At 44.1% G+C, this 17,602-nt stretch overlaps 1 protein-coding gene across 2 annotated transcripts in view; it reads left to right on the plus strand.

Annotated features, from left to right (window-relative positions):
• The window catches only part of Rnf216 (ring finger protein 216), a 91,259-nt gene that overhangs the window by 60,347 nt on the left and 13,310 nt on the right, over positions 1–17,602 (plus strand). For both annotated transcript variants that reach the window (XM_090329813.1, XM_090329814.1), the window contains exon 13: positions 14,458–14,555. In XM_090329813.1, the coding sequence (XP_090185939.1) occupies positions 14,458–14,555 (98 nt within the window). The remainder of the gene's footprint in view (positions 1–14,457; positions 14,556–17,602) is intronic.

Raw genomic sequence — 17,602 nt, forward strand, 5'->3', positions numbered from 1 at the left:
AAAAATAGTCTAACAATCACATTCTGCAATGAGTGAGCTCCCCACCCACCTTTATAGTGAATGTGGGTGATGTTGCCTATGCTATATCCAGGTAGAAATATGCCTCCCTTACTAAGGATGATCGTTCCCCAAGTCATACATACTTATTCTGAATAATAAGTACTTTGACCATTTAGAAGTAATACTAATACAAAATGAGATGGTTAAGCCAAGCATTTTGGTACATGCTTATAATCTCATCCTTGGGAAGATGGTTAGTTCAAGGCAGTTTGGACTATACCATCTATCTTTTGTCTGTTTGTTTTTTTGGTGGCTATGGGACTTGAACTCTGGGCCTGGGCATTGTCCCTGAGCTCTTTAGCTCCTACTCCTACTCCTTGAGCCACAGTGCCACTTCCAGTTTTCTGGTGGTTAATTGGAGATGAGTCTCTTGGACTTTACTGCCAGGTTGGCTTTGAACTGTGATCCTCAGATCTCAGCCTCCTCAGTAGCTAGGATTATGGGCATGAACCACCACACCCAGTCCAGACTTTAATGTTTTTAAAATAGATGGTATAAGTCAGGCTTAGTCTGTAGCATTATCTTACTTAAATTAGGTCCCTAGTTAAGTCTCCTAAGCAGGTTGTTTCATGCAGGTGGTCTGTCTTGATTTGGTTTTGTTATTAAGAAACAATATCTTCTACTTACAGGAAATAGTGGCCTTGGATGAGGTTATTATGTCCCTGCCCTCTGTTCCCAGCTGGACTCACACCTGGTCATGAGCCAGGACCAGACTGGAATTCAGTGTGGAATAGTGATTGGAGAGGAAGAATATATGAACTTGAGACCAGTGCCTTTTGTATACATTATAGCGCATGCTGTCCCAGATGTTTGTGTCTTTTCTCTCCCATTTGTTAAGCCTACAATGCCATTCTTACATAAAAATAGGGCCTAGAGGCCAGGACTGTGCCTAGCATGCATGAAGTCTTGGGTTCAATTCCTTTATACCACATGTACAGAAAAGGCCAGAGTGCCGCTGTGGCTCAAGTGATAGAGCACTCGCTCAAGAACAGACCCTGAGTTCAAGCCCTAGGACTGGCAGAGATGGGGATGGGGGAGAAAAAAATAGGACCTAAATAGGACCTACTTTTTCTAGCTCTGCTACTTTTTCCAGTGGAACTTGTATTACTATCCTCCAAGTGTGTTGTTCCAAGATCTCCAGGGAATCAGCAGTGTTGACAATGAAGAAAAAGCTGTGGAATCCTAGCAACTCAGGAGGCTGAGATCTGAGGATCGTGGTTCAAAGCCCACTAGGGCAGAAAAGTCTCAAAAACTGGATATGGGGCCAGGAGTTTGGCCTAGTGGTAGACTGCTTGCCTAGCACACACAAAAACCCAGTTTGATTCTTTGGTACCACATACATAGAAAAAAGCAGGATATGGTAATGTGGCTCAAATTGTAGAGCTCTAACCTTGAGAAAGACCAAGGACAGGGTTCAGGCCCAAGTTCAAGCCCTGGGACTGGCAAAAAAAAAAAAAAAATGGATGTGGCATTGTGCTTCCAAGTAATAGAGTGCTCACTTGAGCACAAAGAGGCTCGGGGTCAGCAGCTGGGCCCTAAGATCAAGCCCCATATCTGAAAGGGGAAGGAAGGAAAAGAAAGACTCAGCTCTTTTTTTGTTTTAAATCCTACCTACCCAGATACTCCTCCCCTTAAGACCACTTTAATACTCTTACGGATATAAGGGAGGAGGGAGGGAGGCAGGAAGCAAGCAAGCAAGCCTCTGTACTTTTTAAAGAAACATATCTCATTTCCAAATGAATGGGTTCTAAGTTGGCTTTTGAACTTCTTCACTTACAATACAAAACACAAAAAGCAAACTATGGGGGCACAAATGTGGTGTAGTGGTAAAGTGCTTGCCTAACATCCATGAAGTTCGGGCTTTAGTTCCTCAATACCACATAAACAGAAAAAAAGCCAGAAATGGTACTGTGACTCAAATGGTAGAGTGCTAGCCTTGAGCAAAAAATAATTCACGGATAGTGCCCAGTTGCTGAATTCAAGCCCCAGGACTGGCAAAAAAAAAAAAGACATCAGTAGCTCAGGATGCTGCGATCTGAAGATGACAGGTGAAAGCCAGCCTGTGAGGCTTATCTCTACTAACCAGAAAAAGCCAGAAGTGGAGCTGTAGCTTAAGTGGGTAAAGTGCATTGAGCAAAGTCAGAGAAAACTCCCAAGCCCTGAATTCAAGCCCCAGGACCAGTACCCTCTTCTCCCTCTCCCCCTCCTAAAAAAAATCTGGCTACAACCCATCTCAGTGATTTCGCAACCTACCAGAGGCTATGGATTCATAGTTTCAAAGTCATGTTCTGTTAACTTTGGCTCAACAAGCTTGTGCTGTGTGGAGCATCTGTGGTTAGCAGATGCATTAGGAAGGGCTGACTCACAGCCTCTGCCCTCAGGCCCTTTCAAGGCTCTGAGAACCAAACTCTTGAGTGCTTGTGGAGGTGGATTAGCCCTCAACCTGTGGAGGTAAGGTGCTCAGAGGCCTGAGAGCATCCTATGAAAGGGGAGTCAGCACATAGCAATGGAGTTCTTTGGAATTAGTTCATGTAGAACCATGTGGGGAGACTCTTAACCCTTCGCCCACCCTGGGTGCCAGCCAACCCCTTTTCATCACCTGCAACACAACCTCTCACCCACATAGCACCCTGCTTGGAGCTCTGATGAGTCTTCCACCTCCCTCTTGCTGTTCCCTTTGCTGTAATTCTTTCCCCCCAGACATCACAAGGCTCTAAGCACCTCCTCTTCCATAAAGCTTCACTTAAATACATCTTGTCAAGCCTTCCCTGACTACCCACCTCATGACTGAACTTTGTCCTTCACTCCAGCAGACGTTCTTCATCCTTATATTTCTCTCCTTAGTCCTTAGAATCCTAGCATGTTACAACCCAGTGATTTCTTAAAAGGGCTTGCAGAGTATCATCACTGTTGAATAAGTGACATAAGGGAATTGGGACCTTATTTTTTTTAATTTCTCTGACTTACATATATTTGTTATTATTGTTACATTTTAATAGTTGTACAAAAGAGTTGCCACTTAATGCAGTTTATGAATACAGTGCTTTTATTTTTTAGGTCTTGGGGCTTGAACTTAGGGTCTAGGTGCTTCTGTCCTGGAGCCTCTTTGTGCTCAAGGCTAGTGCTCCATCACTTGAGCTGTAGCACCACTTCTAGCTTTTTCTGATGAATCTATTAGAGATAAAAGTCTCCTGGACTTTCCTGCTCAGGCTGGCTTTAAACCTTGACCCTCAGATCTCAATCTCCTCAATAGCTAGGATTATAGATGTGAGTCACCAGTGCCTTATTGAATATAGATTAAAAAATCAATGTTATCCCTTTCAGCCTTCTTACCCATCCCTCCCAGCCTCCTTGTTCTCACTTTTCTTACTTTTGTAGGATATACATTTAATTGGTGGCTGCAGTCTCCAGATTGGTGACTTTATTCATAGTCATTCTGACCAAAACATGCTGTACCTAATGGGGAAGAGCGAGGGCCATTCTAGAATAGATCATTGAGTGCCAGTGGCTCACACCTGTAATCCTTAGCTATTCAGAAGACTAAGACCTAAGAAGTGAAGTTCAGGGCCAGCCCAGGCAGATAAGTGTGTGAGACTCTTACCTCTAATTAACCAACAAGAAGCTGAAAGTGAGGCTGGAGCTGCAGCTCAAGTGGTAGAATACCTGCCTTAAGAAAAAAGCAAGACCTCCTGGCTCTGCATTCAAGCCCTAGTATCCTTAGAAAATAATAATAATAGTAATAAGCTAAACCTTCATTTACTCCAGAAAAACCTCCCACTTTAGAAGCCCAGACCAACAATACCTCTAGAGAGCCCTGGAGGGGTTTGCGCCAGATCAGACAAGTTCTCCATGTTCTGTTCTATAAACTAGAAGTTTCTCTCCAGCTTACATCACGGGAGCTTTAAGTCTGCACACTGTGCAGATATAGAAGTCATCAAAAACAAAAATCCCCCTCCCCCCCTAAGTAAAGTATCTTGCCATGTTGCTGTGCCTGTAGTGCTCTTGTAACTTTCAGTCCCTAGAGGGCAGCATTAGCACACAAAAAAAATTAAAAGCCTCAGGGCCGGGAGTTTGGCCTAGTGGTTGAGTGCTTGCCTAGCATGCACGAAGACGCAGGTTCGATTCCTCGGTACCACATACGTAGAAAAAAGCCAGAAGTGGTGCTGAGGCTCAAGTGGTAGAACTCTAGCCTTGAGAAAGTCCAAGGACAGTGCTCAGGCCCTGAGCTCAAGCCCAGGACTGGTAAAAAAAAAAAAAAAAATTAAAAGCCACCAGCTCCAACTGGTCATTTGAAATATGTAAAAGTCAATAAACTAACAGGCTTGGTGGCTTATGCCTGTAATCCTATTTAGGAGGCTGATTTAGGAATCAAGGTTCAAAGCCAGTCAGACACAAAAGGACCTGAGTCTTATCTCCAACTAACTTCTAGAAAGCAGGAAGTAGGGCTGTGGCTCAAGAGTAGGGTGGTAGCCTTGAGCTTTAATGCTCAGGGACAGCACCCAGGCCAAGTTCAAGACCCATGACCCACAAAGAAAGAAAGGGGGGGGGAAGCAAGCTGCCAGCCGGGCCCAGTGGCTCACACCTGCATCCAAGTGAACACATTTATAAAATACAGTGTGTGTGTGTGTGTGTGTGTGTGTGTGTGTGTGTGTGTGTGTGTGTGTAAATTAAAGCCTGTAACAATATAAAATCTTTCCCAAAGAAACCTTTTCCTCAGGGCTATAGCAATTGAACTTTCTGCATTTAGATATAAGAAGGTTCTCTTACCTCTGGGGGATGGGGATTTTGTTTTGTTTTTTAGGGCAAAAGCCAGACTCCATGTAAGCTTAGCAGCAGATTGCATGGCAGCATTTAAAAACTCATACTGTGGATCGGGGGTTTGGCTTAGTGGTAGAGTGCATGCCTGTCATGCACAAAGACCTGAGTTTGATTTGTCCATACCACATACATGGAGGGGGGGGAGTAGGAAGTGGTACTGAGGCTCAAATGGTAGAGCTCTAGCCTTGAGAAAGCCCAAGGACAGTGCTCAGGCCCTGAGCTCAAAACCAGGACTGGCAAAAAAAAAAAAAAAAAACCTCATACTGCTCATACTGGACTTGCCTAGCCCATGATGGGAGATCCTGGGTCCAACCCTCAGCATTGCAAAAACCTGGAGCCAGGAAGGCTTTCCATGGTGGAACCAGTGGAGAAAAACCTACAGGGGCCAAGCCAGAGCAGCTGGCCTGCCAATTTTCTATCCTGACCTTTGCACCAAAGTTTCTCTAGCGTATGTCCCCAGAGCTGTGTCTGTGAAGCACCTTTTCTCATAAAGTCTTTACAACTGCTGCAGCTGTGCAGAAGTCAGCAAAGAAAACCTTCAGCCTCAAAACCTGTGCTTAAGAGAGCCTCCCACCTTGTCCTCCTGAATAGTTAGGCCCACAGGTACATGTGCACATCTTAATTGGAATAATATGCAGTACTTTCTTTTTTGGTACCAATCCTGGGGCTTGAACTTGGCCTGAGCATTATACTGAGCTTCGTTTTGCCCAAAGCTAGCATTCTACCACTTGAGTCACAACCTCCACCACCTCTAGCTGGTCTCCTCCCCCACTCCCACCTCTGTTACTTAGAGATAAGTCTCACAGACTTTCTTGCCTGTGCTAACTTGGAACTATAGTCCTCGTATTTCAGCCTCTTGAGTAACTGAGATTACAAGAGTGCCTCATTTAAAATTCTTTCTTATACTACCCATGGGCATTTGGTTGTCAACTAAAAGACAATGAATGTTGTTTCAGTTTAACTCATTATACCAGGGAAAGAACCCAGCCTCATTTTTCTCATGAGATACATTGTAATTATAAACATGAAGACCTAAGAGGAAAGAAATAACATTCTTAGGGGAAGAAGTCAGAATGCAGAAAGGTCTCTTGTGCTTTTGTCACCATGTAAAATGCAGAAGTCAAGATCTGTGACTCTGTGGAGAAAGTGTCCTGTCAGCTCTCATCTCTGTACTATTTTCCCAACATTCAGCCCTATGTTTGGGTCAGACCTAGTACTTGGCCAAAGGGAGGTAACACTGTAGCACAGTATGGCTCCTTGAGGTCAGGAATTTTCTGGCTTTTTCACCAGGACATCTGCATATAGTAAAAACAGATCCTCAAACTGTTGTTTAAACAGATGAATGAGCTGGGTGCCAATGACTCACATCTATAAGCCAAGCTATTCAGGAGGCTAAGGTGTAAGGATTGGAGTTCAAAGCCAGCTTGGGCAAGAAAGTCTGTGATACTCTTATCTCCAGTTAACCATAAAAGCTAGAAGTAAAGCTGTGGCTCATGCAATAGAGCACTAACCTTGAGCACAGAAAATCAGGGATAGCACCCAGGCTCAGTCCAGAGTTGTTTTTTGTTTGTTTGTTTTTTAAGGTAAGGAGTAGAGGGGACTGGGAATGTGGCTTAGTGATAGAGTACTTGCCTAGCATGGATGAAGCTCTGGGTTTGATTCCTCAGTATCACATAAATGGAATAAGCTGGAAGTGGCACTGTGACCCAAGTGGTAGAGTGTTAGCTTTGAGCTAACTCAGGCCTGAGTTAAAGTCCCAGGACTGGCACAAAAAAAAAAAAAAAAAAATCAATGAAACCCTTTATGCAAATGATGGCAGAGCATAGTCTTCACCCTTGAGGAATGTTTGTTTAGCTTCTTGGAGAGGTGTAGTGAATCCAGATGTCCCAGAGTTCAGTGCAAGAGCATCAGCTTTCTCCTAAGGCATCAGGGTTTTGCAGGGTCCCTGGTATTTGAAACTAGCACTGATGATAAGTAGTCATTGACACAGAAAAAAAGGGAGTCTAGGAAGGTTGCCCTAAAGCTGAGCATTTTGTTATGGAGAGCAGGAGTTGTGATCACTAGCAGGGTACATGGGACTGGTACCGGGTGCTGGACAGCCAGCTGGTTCTCCAAACAACTTGCTCTTCCCTCTTCCAGTTCATTCTAATATCCCACTCACATTCCCTCTGCTCATGGCCATCTCTACATGAGCCCAATCTCTCTCCACACACACCCTGTCCTCCCTTAACTTTAATTCACTCAGAATACACTGTGGCCTGTGACTGGGTCTACTAGCTTGGAGAACAGCTCCTGCCAAAATTGTCCCCAGCAGCAGAATTGCTTTTAACAGAATTTAAGCTGAGTTGGGTACCAGTAATCACTTCAAGCAAATCATTAGCAAATCCTAACGTCAGAATCCAGCCACCTTTGCTGGGCTTAATGGTAGTATTTACCAGGAAGGGTCTAGGGCTGGCTGCTTGAGGGAAAGAGTGATACTTGGTTCTAGTGTAGAAAGCTCTCTTAAAGCCTGTCTCTGTTCATTATTCATGTCATGAAACCTAAAAATGTGCTTCCTTCTACTACTCCACCAGATGTGCAACTGGCCAAAAGTGGAAGGAACAACTTCCTTACATGTCGCCAGGCTAAGATCACTCTGATTAGCAAGTTCCTATCAAGTGGAAAAAAACAAGAAAAGATAGCCTCGGGTTTAATATACTCCCATGCCATCCTGGTGCTTAGCAGCTTATTCACAGCTTCTAGGAAAACCGGGATGCAGGTATCCTGCAAAGCTGCAGCTGACTGTTGCCTTTGCTGCTGTGATAATCTCTTGAGGCTTTTGCCAGCTTTCATCTGTGCTCTCCTTACCTGAGAAGTCATTATAACCTCAGCCTTGGTCTTGTGTATCCTTGGATTTTCCAATAAACAATGGTCTGTTTTTGTCAGCAATCACCTATGAGACCTCCTTATAGCCTGTGCTGCATGCTCACAGAGCCGTACTTTTCCAGTCACAGTTGCAGCTCTAGGTTCTGCCCATTTATCTACATTCTTAACTAGAACAGAGCTCTTAAAAACATAGAAATAAGTATGACTTGTTCATTTGCTTCTTTATCCCCATATATTAATTGTAAATAGGGGAGTTTCATTGTGACATTTCCACACATAACTTGTTTGTTGTTGCAACCCCTAGAAGCACAAGTGAAGAGTGGCCTAGGAAGCCATTTTCAGCCTAACCTCCCCTTCCATCACACTCAGCTCTGCTCCTCACTCTGATCCCCCTGACCCAATTTTTTGCCTCCCTAGCCCAGCTTAGTTGATTCTCAAGACTTCCAGCATCTATTTCAGTGCCTTAAAAGTAGTGGTTTTGTACATTTTCTAGCTGGTATCCCTATGTCGGTTGGGCCTGGAACAGAAAGACCAGCAACTTGGACAGCAAGAGGACATAGATGGCCTAAAAGCCTGTGGTCCTTGTTAAGCAATTGTGAACAGTCAGGTACTTCATCTGTCCTGTGAAGGACTTTGGACATTTATAGTCTCATCAGTGTGTATGCCAGTCCTAGGGCTTGAACTCAGTGCCTAGGCACTGTCCCTGAGCTGCTTTTTGTTCAGGGCTAGCACTCTACCACTCTACCATTTAAGCCCCAGTGCCTGTTCTGGCTTTTTCTGTTTATATGGTACTAAGGAATTAAACCCAGGGCATCATGCATGTTAGGTAAGCAAGCAGCCTACCACTAAGCTACATTCCCAGCCCTTTTTTTTTTTTTTTTTTTTGGTCGGTCATGGGGCTTTAACTCTCGGCCTGGGCATTGTCTCTAAGCTCTTCATGTCAAGAATACTGCTCTACCTCTTGAGCCACAGCATCACTTCTGGTTTTCTGGTGGTTAATTGGAGACAGGAATTTGGCCTAGTGGTAAGAGTGTTTGCCTAGCATGCCCAAAGACCCAGGTTTGATTCCATGGTACCATATACATAGAAAAAACCAGAAGTGGTACTGTGGCTCAAGTGGAAGAGCTCCATCCTTCAGAAGGCCCAAGAACAGTGCTCAAGCCTTGAGTTCAAGCCCCAGGATATGAGAGAGACAGACAGACACACACACACACACACACACACACACACACACACACACACACACACACTTTCATAGTCCTCAGGTCTCAGCCTCTTGAGTAGCTAGGATAACAGGCATGAGCCACCATGCCCAGCTTTATATTTTTTAATTACTTATTTCGTGAAATGAGGAAGCGGAAAGCTGAAATTCCTAAAGTTAGAGCTGGGTTAACCATAACCTTATACCTGTCAGTGTCTCAGCAACTTTTATCCCCTAGAGAATGAGTTACGAGTTTTGCTGGAGGGATTAGTCAAAAATAAGGGAGGAGAGGAGAAAGGGGAATGAGGGCATAAATTTAGTCAGTTGTGCATGCATGGAACTATCACATACTTAGTATGTGCTTGTAAAAGAAAGATTTTTTTGTGTGTTCTACCTTCGAGGTAAGCTAGACATCAGGCAGGTAAATCTGAGTGTCAAGGAATAAGCAGCACCAATGCATGACCTCCACTTCTGTTCTTTGCCAGCAATCCATGGGCCTTAAGACCCTTGTAAGATGATTTGTCTAGAAAGTGATGACCAGCCTAGACACCGGTAGCTTACACCTGTAATCCTAGCTACTCAGAAGGTTGAGATCTGAGGATCACAGTTTGTGCCACACCGGGCATGATGTGCATGTATCTCTAATTAACCACCAGAACTGGAAGTGGTGCTGTGGCTCAAGTGGTAGAGCACTAGCCTTGAGCAGAAGAGCTCAGGGATAGCACCCAGGACCAGAGTTCAAGCCCAATGACTGACACTCGGGGAAAAGATGGGGGTGGGAAAGGAAGAAAGAAAGAAGAGTTATGACGAGGCACATTTGTCTGCTGAGAATTTGAGGATTTGTTGTTTTGTTTGTGATGAAGGGCTTTTAGGTTTATGAAGCAAAGTCTTACTTTGTAACCCACAATGGCATAGAACTCAGGATCTTCCAAGTGCTGGGACTACAGCTGAGCACCACCACACACCCAGCTGTCCTGGCTTTTGTGGAAGTTACATTTATTTTATTTTATTTTATTTATTGACATTCCTGGGCTTGAACTCAGTGCCTGGGCTTGGACTTGGATCTCAAGGCTAGAGTTCTACCACTTGAGCCTAGCACCATTTCTGGCTTTTTTCTGTGTATGTGGTAATGAGGAATCGAACCCGGGTCTTCGTGCATACTAGGCAAGTACACTACCACCAAGCCAAACACCTGCCTCTGGAAGTTACATTTATGTGCACTCTTGGGTGGTCATCCAAAGTGACCTAAATTTAACTTTCTACTTTGCCCAATGAACATTGTTTAGGCAACAAAGACAGATAAATGGGTTGCATTTAGCTGCCCAGGTTAACCATTTGCTCCCTAACCTTACCCTTCCTCCTGAGTAAAGTGATGGAAAGTGTGGGCCCAGCCTGATTGGAGAATCAGAATGTGATGTCTCCCTCATGTCAGGAAATTCCAGGGTGCTCTACTCTCCATAATGGCCCTTTCACACATTAACCTCTATTGGAGGGACATGGCTATCTGTATGTAATAGAAGCACTTGGAACATTTCTGCTTAATACGGTTGAGTTGGTCGAACAAAGCCTAACAGTGCTTAAAAGGAGAGAATTATAATTTAGTAAAACACATACCACTTTTATAATACAGACACAACAGAGAGCTCCATGTGTTAACTTTTCCCAGCCTGCTATTTGCTTGCATTGTTTCAATTGTGGGTTTCAATAATCTAGCAACATCATCTTTTCAGAAGACAGATGGGGTTTGTTCTCTGGGACCCCTAAGCCCTTCAGTGAGAAGGAAATTATTACCATGGCTGAAAACCCACGTGCTGAGCACTGTGATGTACAAAGAGCTGGAATTTTCCCCATGACCTTTGTGCATCATGGACACCAGCAAGAGAAAATCCTGACCATTCTACCCTGGTGGGATAAGGCCTCACTATAGAACAGAGCTTCTTCCCTTAGGAGGGTCTATGAATTAATAACTGAGTCACCAGGAATGCAAAAAAGCACTACCTCAAGGCAGGGTATTGTTTCCAAGCTGCTTTTCCTGGTGGGTGGCTAGGGTATTATTGTTTGGAAGGATGGAATCTAAAAACCAGCTCATCTATTCTCCAGCTGTTGTTTATCCACCAGCTTCCTGGAATAGTCAGGCACAAGGCCTTTTAAGAAAAGTTCTGTGCTGCTCTGCTTTTCTGGTAGCTAATAATTAAGTACAATAGTGATCTAGCCTCTGTTTACTGAACGGGATGCCAGTAGTGGACCAAAGAACATCTGTGTCCCTTGGAAGCAGTGTTATTGAAGTGCAGATTCCCATGAGCTCATCTCTACCCCACCCTTCCTATTACCATTGATTGAAGCCTTCATGCAAACCACTCATTAACTCCCTAAGCAGTCCTTCTAATTTTTCTCTTTTTAAATTTTCTTTACATTTTTTTTGTTAAATAGCACATATATGTTATATAAAATTTAAAGAGTTCAAAAAATGGCAGTCTTGGACTGTAGTGTAGCATGCTCACTCAATTCCCTAGAACCACATACACAAAAAAAGCCGGAAGTAGGGCTGTGGCTCAAGTGACAGAGTGCTAGCCTCAAGCAAAAAGTGTCCAAGGACAGTGCCCCAGGTCCTGAGTTCAAGCCCCAGGACTGGCCAAAAAAAAAAAAAACTGGGCTGGGAGTTTGGTCTAGTGGGAGAGTGCTTGCCTAGCATGCATGAAGACCCAGGTTGGATTCCTTGGAATCACATACATAGAAGAAGCCAAGAGTGGTGCTGGGACTCAAGTGTTAGAGCTCTAGCCTTGAGAAAACCCCAGGACTGGCAAGAAAGAAAAACCTGACAGTCTTGCATCTGCCTTTCAGTCCTTTGAGATCCTGAGTCCTGCCAGTGCCTTGGTGTCCTTGCAGGCAGACTACATCCTGCTCCGTCTCCCCCACTCGCTAGTCCCTTGCTTAGGGAGAATGGCATCGCTGCTTTACATACTGCTCCAGCCCTCTCAGACTTAGCTCAACTGCATACAACATGTCTATGGGACCCATTTCTAAAACTGATATGAAAGTCTAATCTGCCCCACCTATAGTGGCCTCTAGCCTGCCCTCCCCAATGTCAAAGTCTTTCTTCCTCTTGCCTCCCATCCCCAAGAATGTCTTCACAGCCTTGTCAGATGAGATCTTCACACCTTCCGCCACTGAGTTCTACCCTTATCTTACCTCTCTGGTCCTCATTTGTACAAACCAGTGTCCAAGACCTCACCTTTGATCCCTTCTCCCCATACTCTTTCCAGGCTTGCTTCCTCAGTTCCTCTCCCAAGCTAGTTAGCCTCTCCAAGTCTTTGCTCACTTCCCTAGTCTAAACCTCTTTCATACTTCTGGATGTTGCTACCAGCTCCAGCTGTCTTCTGTCATTCACTCTTTCTTCCACTGTTTCCCACCCAGACTGATCTTCTAAATTACAAAGCTGATGTCATTTCCCTGGTTTTGAAGACATTCAAATTAGATACCTTTTGGTGCTATGGGACCAACTTGAAACTGATAGACCCCTCAAGGCCCTGGCCAGACCATACCTGTTTGCACTATCTGTAGTCCAATTGCAGGGCCCAACTTGCCAGTTCTGTCTGCTAGCATCTCATACAATGATCTCTGTGGAATGAACGTTCTTTAATGACTCATCATTCAGATCTAGCTCACCTCATCCTTCCTTGCCCTCCCCTTCTCTCTTCTCTGTTCCCCTTCCTCTATCTTCTCTTTCCTATTACTAGAGTTTGAATTCCAGGGCCTCTTAACTTGTTAGACCAGTTACTCTGCCATTTTAGTCACAGCCCTAATCCTGGGTCAGCCTTGGACCTCAATTCAGTTTGGCTCACAGGCACATGACACCACACCTGACTTATTAAGGTAGGGTTTTCACTTTTTTGCCATAAGCTGTCCTCAGACTATATTCTCTTTATCTCTGGCTCTCAAATAGCTTCAATTACAGGTGTGAGTCACCTGCCTCACATATCTGAAGCTGGAATTTCTGGATTATTGAATTGTTTCTTTACATTCTTATTGATGTGGGATGGTTTCTGGCACCTATGAAAATATTTTATAATCTAGATTTAAAAGTGGTAATTATTTTTAACTTCTGTTTGTGTAAGTGAAGCTAAAGTGTGAAGGATGATATCCATGTTTATCAGTGATGGGTAACAGGGTCTCCCTTAGAGCCCATGATAATGATGATCTAAATTATTCCTGAACTCCATGCAGAGGACTGGGGACTAGAGCTCACAGTAAGATCTTGACAGATTCTACCCTCAAGCTGCCCATTCTTCTTCACTTTTTAAAGACTCCAGACCATATCAATCTCCTGTGGTGTTTCCAGGTGTACTGTAGCATTACGGAAAGCCTTACACAGACTAGGGATGGGAGCAAGCACTTTCTTTTGGTTTAAAGAGAGAAAACTGGGGACCAGGAGTATCTCAGAGGATGGGGAAATACCTTAGACTAGAGGACCTCCCCCAGTCTGCCCCAGGCATGCCAATTCCCAGGGTTACAGGTCCTGGGCGGGGATTTCCAGGGTCCACGGGAGAGAGCCAAGGGAAGAAGTCATTTCTTCCAGGCGGACCTAAGAATAGAATGCTTACCTAGCATGCACCAGGACCCAGGTTAAAATACTCGGTACCACATACACAGAAAAGGCCAGAAGTGGTGCTGTGGCTCAAATGGTAGAATACTAGCCTTGAGGAAAGCCCAACTCAGACCCTGAGTTCATGCCCTAGGATGAGAGAGAGGGAGAGGGAGAAACTGTTCTGTGCCACTTCCTGATGCTTCTTTTCTCTGCTATTGCAATGTTCCTTAGAAACAGCATCGTGAGGAGCTGAGAGTTTGGCCTAGTGGTAGAGTGCTTTTCTAGCATGCATGAAGACCTGGGTTTGATTCCTTGGTACCACATATATAGAGAAAGCCAGCAGTGGTGCTGTATGTAGCTCAAGTGGTAGAGCTCCAACTTTGAGAAAGCCTAAGGACAGTGCTCAGGCCCTGAGTTCAAGCCCCAAGACTGGGGAAAAGAAAGGAAGGTAATGGGCATAGTGGCTCACACCTGTAATCCTAGCTACTCAGGAGGCTGAGATCTGAGGATCAAGGTTCAAAGCCAGCCCCAAGACAAAAGAACCTGAGGCTCTTATCTCCAATTAACCTCTACAAAACAGGAAGTGGGGTTTGGCTCAAGGGCAGAGAGGTAGCCTTGAGCTGAGAGCTCCAGGACAACACCCAGGCCCAGGGGTAGGGTGATATCCTTGAGCTGAAGAGCTCTGGGTGGGACAGCTCCCAGGGCAAGCACAAGCCTCATGACCCACCAAAAAGGAAGAGGAGGAGGGGTAGGAGGAGGAGGAGGAGGAAAAAAGAAGGAAAGGAAGGAGGGGTGGGGAGAGAGTCCTGAAGAGAGATTGGTCCTCTGAGAGATTCCAAACCCTATAAAGTATGTTTCACAGGCCTTTGGTGAACAGAAAATTGTATGTTGTCCACTCACCAGAAACTTATTTGTCTTTTGTCACCAGGAGACCTGTAGGAAGTGTCAGGGACTCTGGAAAGAACACAATGGCCTCACCTGTGAAGAGCTGGCTGAAAAGGATGACATCAAGTATCGAACATCAATGTGAGTAGTATGACTCCAGGCATGTATGGTTGACCCCTCAGCCTTTGGCAGAGAGGACAAAGGGTTAATCCTCTTCAATCCAGAGTGATCAAAGGGAAGAAACCAAGCCCTTGCCATGGTTCCTCTTCTCCACAACCTCATGAGCCATTTTGGAAGTGAAATGGTGCATAGAAAATGCCTGCCCCACATGCATTCAATAATTGTTGGCCCCCCTCTCCTTATTGTCTAAATAAATAAGCACTCACAACACATTTTAATTAGATTAGATTGCACTAATATTGCTTCTATTTTTGTTGGTGAATTCTAGTGGCCCCCAAACTTCAAAATGTTATATCAGTAATTATGATAACCATTTACTTATAATATTTCTCTATATGGTTTAGGATTTCACATATATTAACTTAGTAAAATGCAGTGTTTTAAATATGAAAAGGCCCATTTCTCCCTCATGTAACAGTTCAGTCTTTCTGAACTGATTTGGCTGATCTGGTCCATGAGGTCACTCAAAAACCCAGGTTCCTTTATCCTGTTATCTGCCTCACTATTTCCTCAGTGTGGCATTCTCACCCACATAATTGTTCCTGGGCCATGGTCACATTTAAACTCTAGTAGAAGAAAATAGAAAGTTGTAAATGATTCAGAAATTAATGTGTATCATATGAACACAACCTAGTTCCAAAGCAAGGCAGCACTATGGGAGTCTCTAGCCAGGGACTTTATGCCCAGTTTGAAAAGGATAGGTAAGGAAGGAGGTTTATTGCACAGGCGGTGAACCAGAGAATGATGTCTGGGTCCTTTATCCATCTCTGAGTCTCTAGCACAGATAAGTATTAACATACTTACTTCACAAATGAGGCAGGTGAGACCCAGAGAGCAAGCCCAAGTACCTTGCTCATGATCACTCAGGCATAGAGATTCCTGACTATGCTCTGTGCCTCAACTTAAGTGAACAGAATAATGGCTCCCAAAGATGTCTACCTTATATGACAAAAGAGACTCTGCAGTGTGTTTAAGGTTATGGTCCTTGATGGGGGAAAGTATCAAAGTTGACCCAATCTAATAAAAACTAAAGCCTTTCCCTGCTAAATGAGATAGAAATTGACAATGGTGAGAGTGTAAAATTTAAGAAGAACCAGTTGCCTCATAATCCAGCTACTTGGAACACTATCAAGAGGCCAGTATAGGCAAAAAATTTACCAGGTCTTTCTTGTTCACCAGTAATTGACTAGTGGAAGACTGAGATCAGATCAGGAAAATTGATATGCTATGCCAGCCTGTATAGAAAAGTCTATAAGATTTTGCTCAACATACTGCCATGTGCCTGTTATCACAGATACATAGAAGGATCACAGTTCAGGCACAGTCAAAAAGTGAGGTGCTATCTCAAAAATAACCAGTGTGAAAAAGGTCTAGAACCATAATTCAGTGGTAGAATCCCTGCCTAGAAAGAACAAAGCCTTTAATATAAATTCTAATACCTCAAAAAAGAAAAGCTGGGCACCAGTGGCTCATACCTGTCATCCTAGCTACTCAGGCTGAAATCGGGAGATTGTGATTCAAAGCCAGCCTCGACAGGAAAATCTGTGAGACATTTATCTAAAATGAGCCAGAAGTGGCACTGTGGCTTGAGTGGCAGAGTACTAGCCTTTTTTTTTTCTTTTCGTTTTTTCTATTTTTTTTTTTCATTTGATTGCAGATTTGTTTTTATTTTATTGTCGGAATAATATATACAGGGATTACAGTTGCATTTGTCAGGTAAGTATGTGCATTACTTCTCACATATTGATACCCCTTCTTGTGTTTTTGTCCCTGTTTCCCTCTCTTCATGAACTTTCTTGCTAGGGTTAGCTTTAAACTGGGATCCTCAGATCTTTAGCCTCCTGAGTAGCTATGATTACAGGCGTGATCTACTAGCACCCAGCTCCTATTTTGTGCTTTCGTATTTCACATTAGTACATCCTTGAGTACTTGCTGCTTCTGTTTAGGAAGTCAGATACAGTTGCATGTCATTTGAGTAATAGATCACAGTATTGTCCTGGTGGATGACAGATAAGATGCTTGTCAACTGCTAATGGTTTCTGGCACTGGACAGTAAACAAAAGCATATTACCGATCAATAGCTACATACCAATTGCCAGGAACTGTGTTGTTGCTCTGAGAAGGAACAGCATCTGGAACATTACTCAGTACCTGCTCAATAATTAACTATTCTCCAGGACACCATCTTCTGTGCTGGTCAAACAGAAGTGAAAAGAGTTGGGCAGACAGTACTGTGCACTATAAAGTTGGCTCATCTCAAAGATGCCCTTCCAGCACTAAAAACAGACACAAAAGCCAGACACCTGTAACTCATACCGGTACTCCTTGCTTCACAGGTGGTTGTAATTGTGAGCAAAAGCCAGTCCCATGCAGGAAAATCCGTGAGACTCCTGTCTCCAATTACTCACCAAAAAACCGGAAGTGGAACTGTGGCTCAAATAGAGCTCTAGATTTGAGGAGGGGAAAAAAAGGAAAAATTACCTGAACTTGGATTGAAGTAGCACTGGACTCATGGGAGGTCAGCTGGTTATCTAGAGGAGAGTCATGAGCCATCCTGTTACAACACAAGGTCCAGCAGACACACAGCTCAGGCTTCTCTTCCTGCCTTGTCCCTAGAAACACATCCAGTGGGCTATTTCCTCCTAGTTTTGATGTTGCTTGCCAGACCACCCTCTCTGCCTGCTCCCCTTCCCCTTCATAAGCCCAACTATGCTCTTCTCAGTCTCGCTATTCACATTTGTGTTCCTGCAGAGGTATTGGCCCCCACTGGCTTTATTTTGATACAAGGCCATTTGGCCCCTATCTGGTAATGTTTTGAGCACTTCCTGCTGTGTTGAACAGCTGTTTGAACATTATAGTAGTATTCATCTAAGCATTCTTCATCTGCTTTAGGGGAGTGCCTTCTCTTTTTCCTGCCATACCCATTATTATTTCACATAATGACAAACAATTTATTGAATAGAACAAGCAAACAAACCCTCTCTGCAAACCTTTGGAAAAGGTCTGCG

This window comes from Megascapheus bottae, chromosome 3 (genome assembly GCF_031878675.1).
Source record: "Megascapheus bottae isolate mThoBot1 chromosome 3, mThoBot2.hap1, whole genome shotgun sequence".
Taxonomy (NCBI): domain Eukaryota; kingdom Metazoa; phylum Chordata; class Mammalia; order Rodentia; family Geomyidae; genus Megascapheus; species Megascapheus bottae.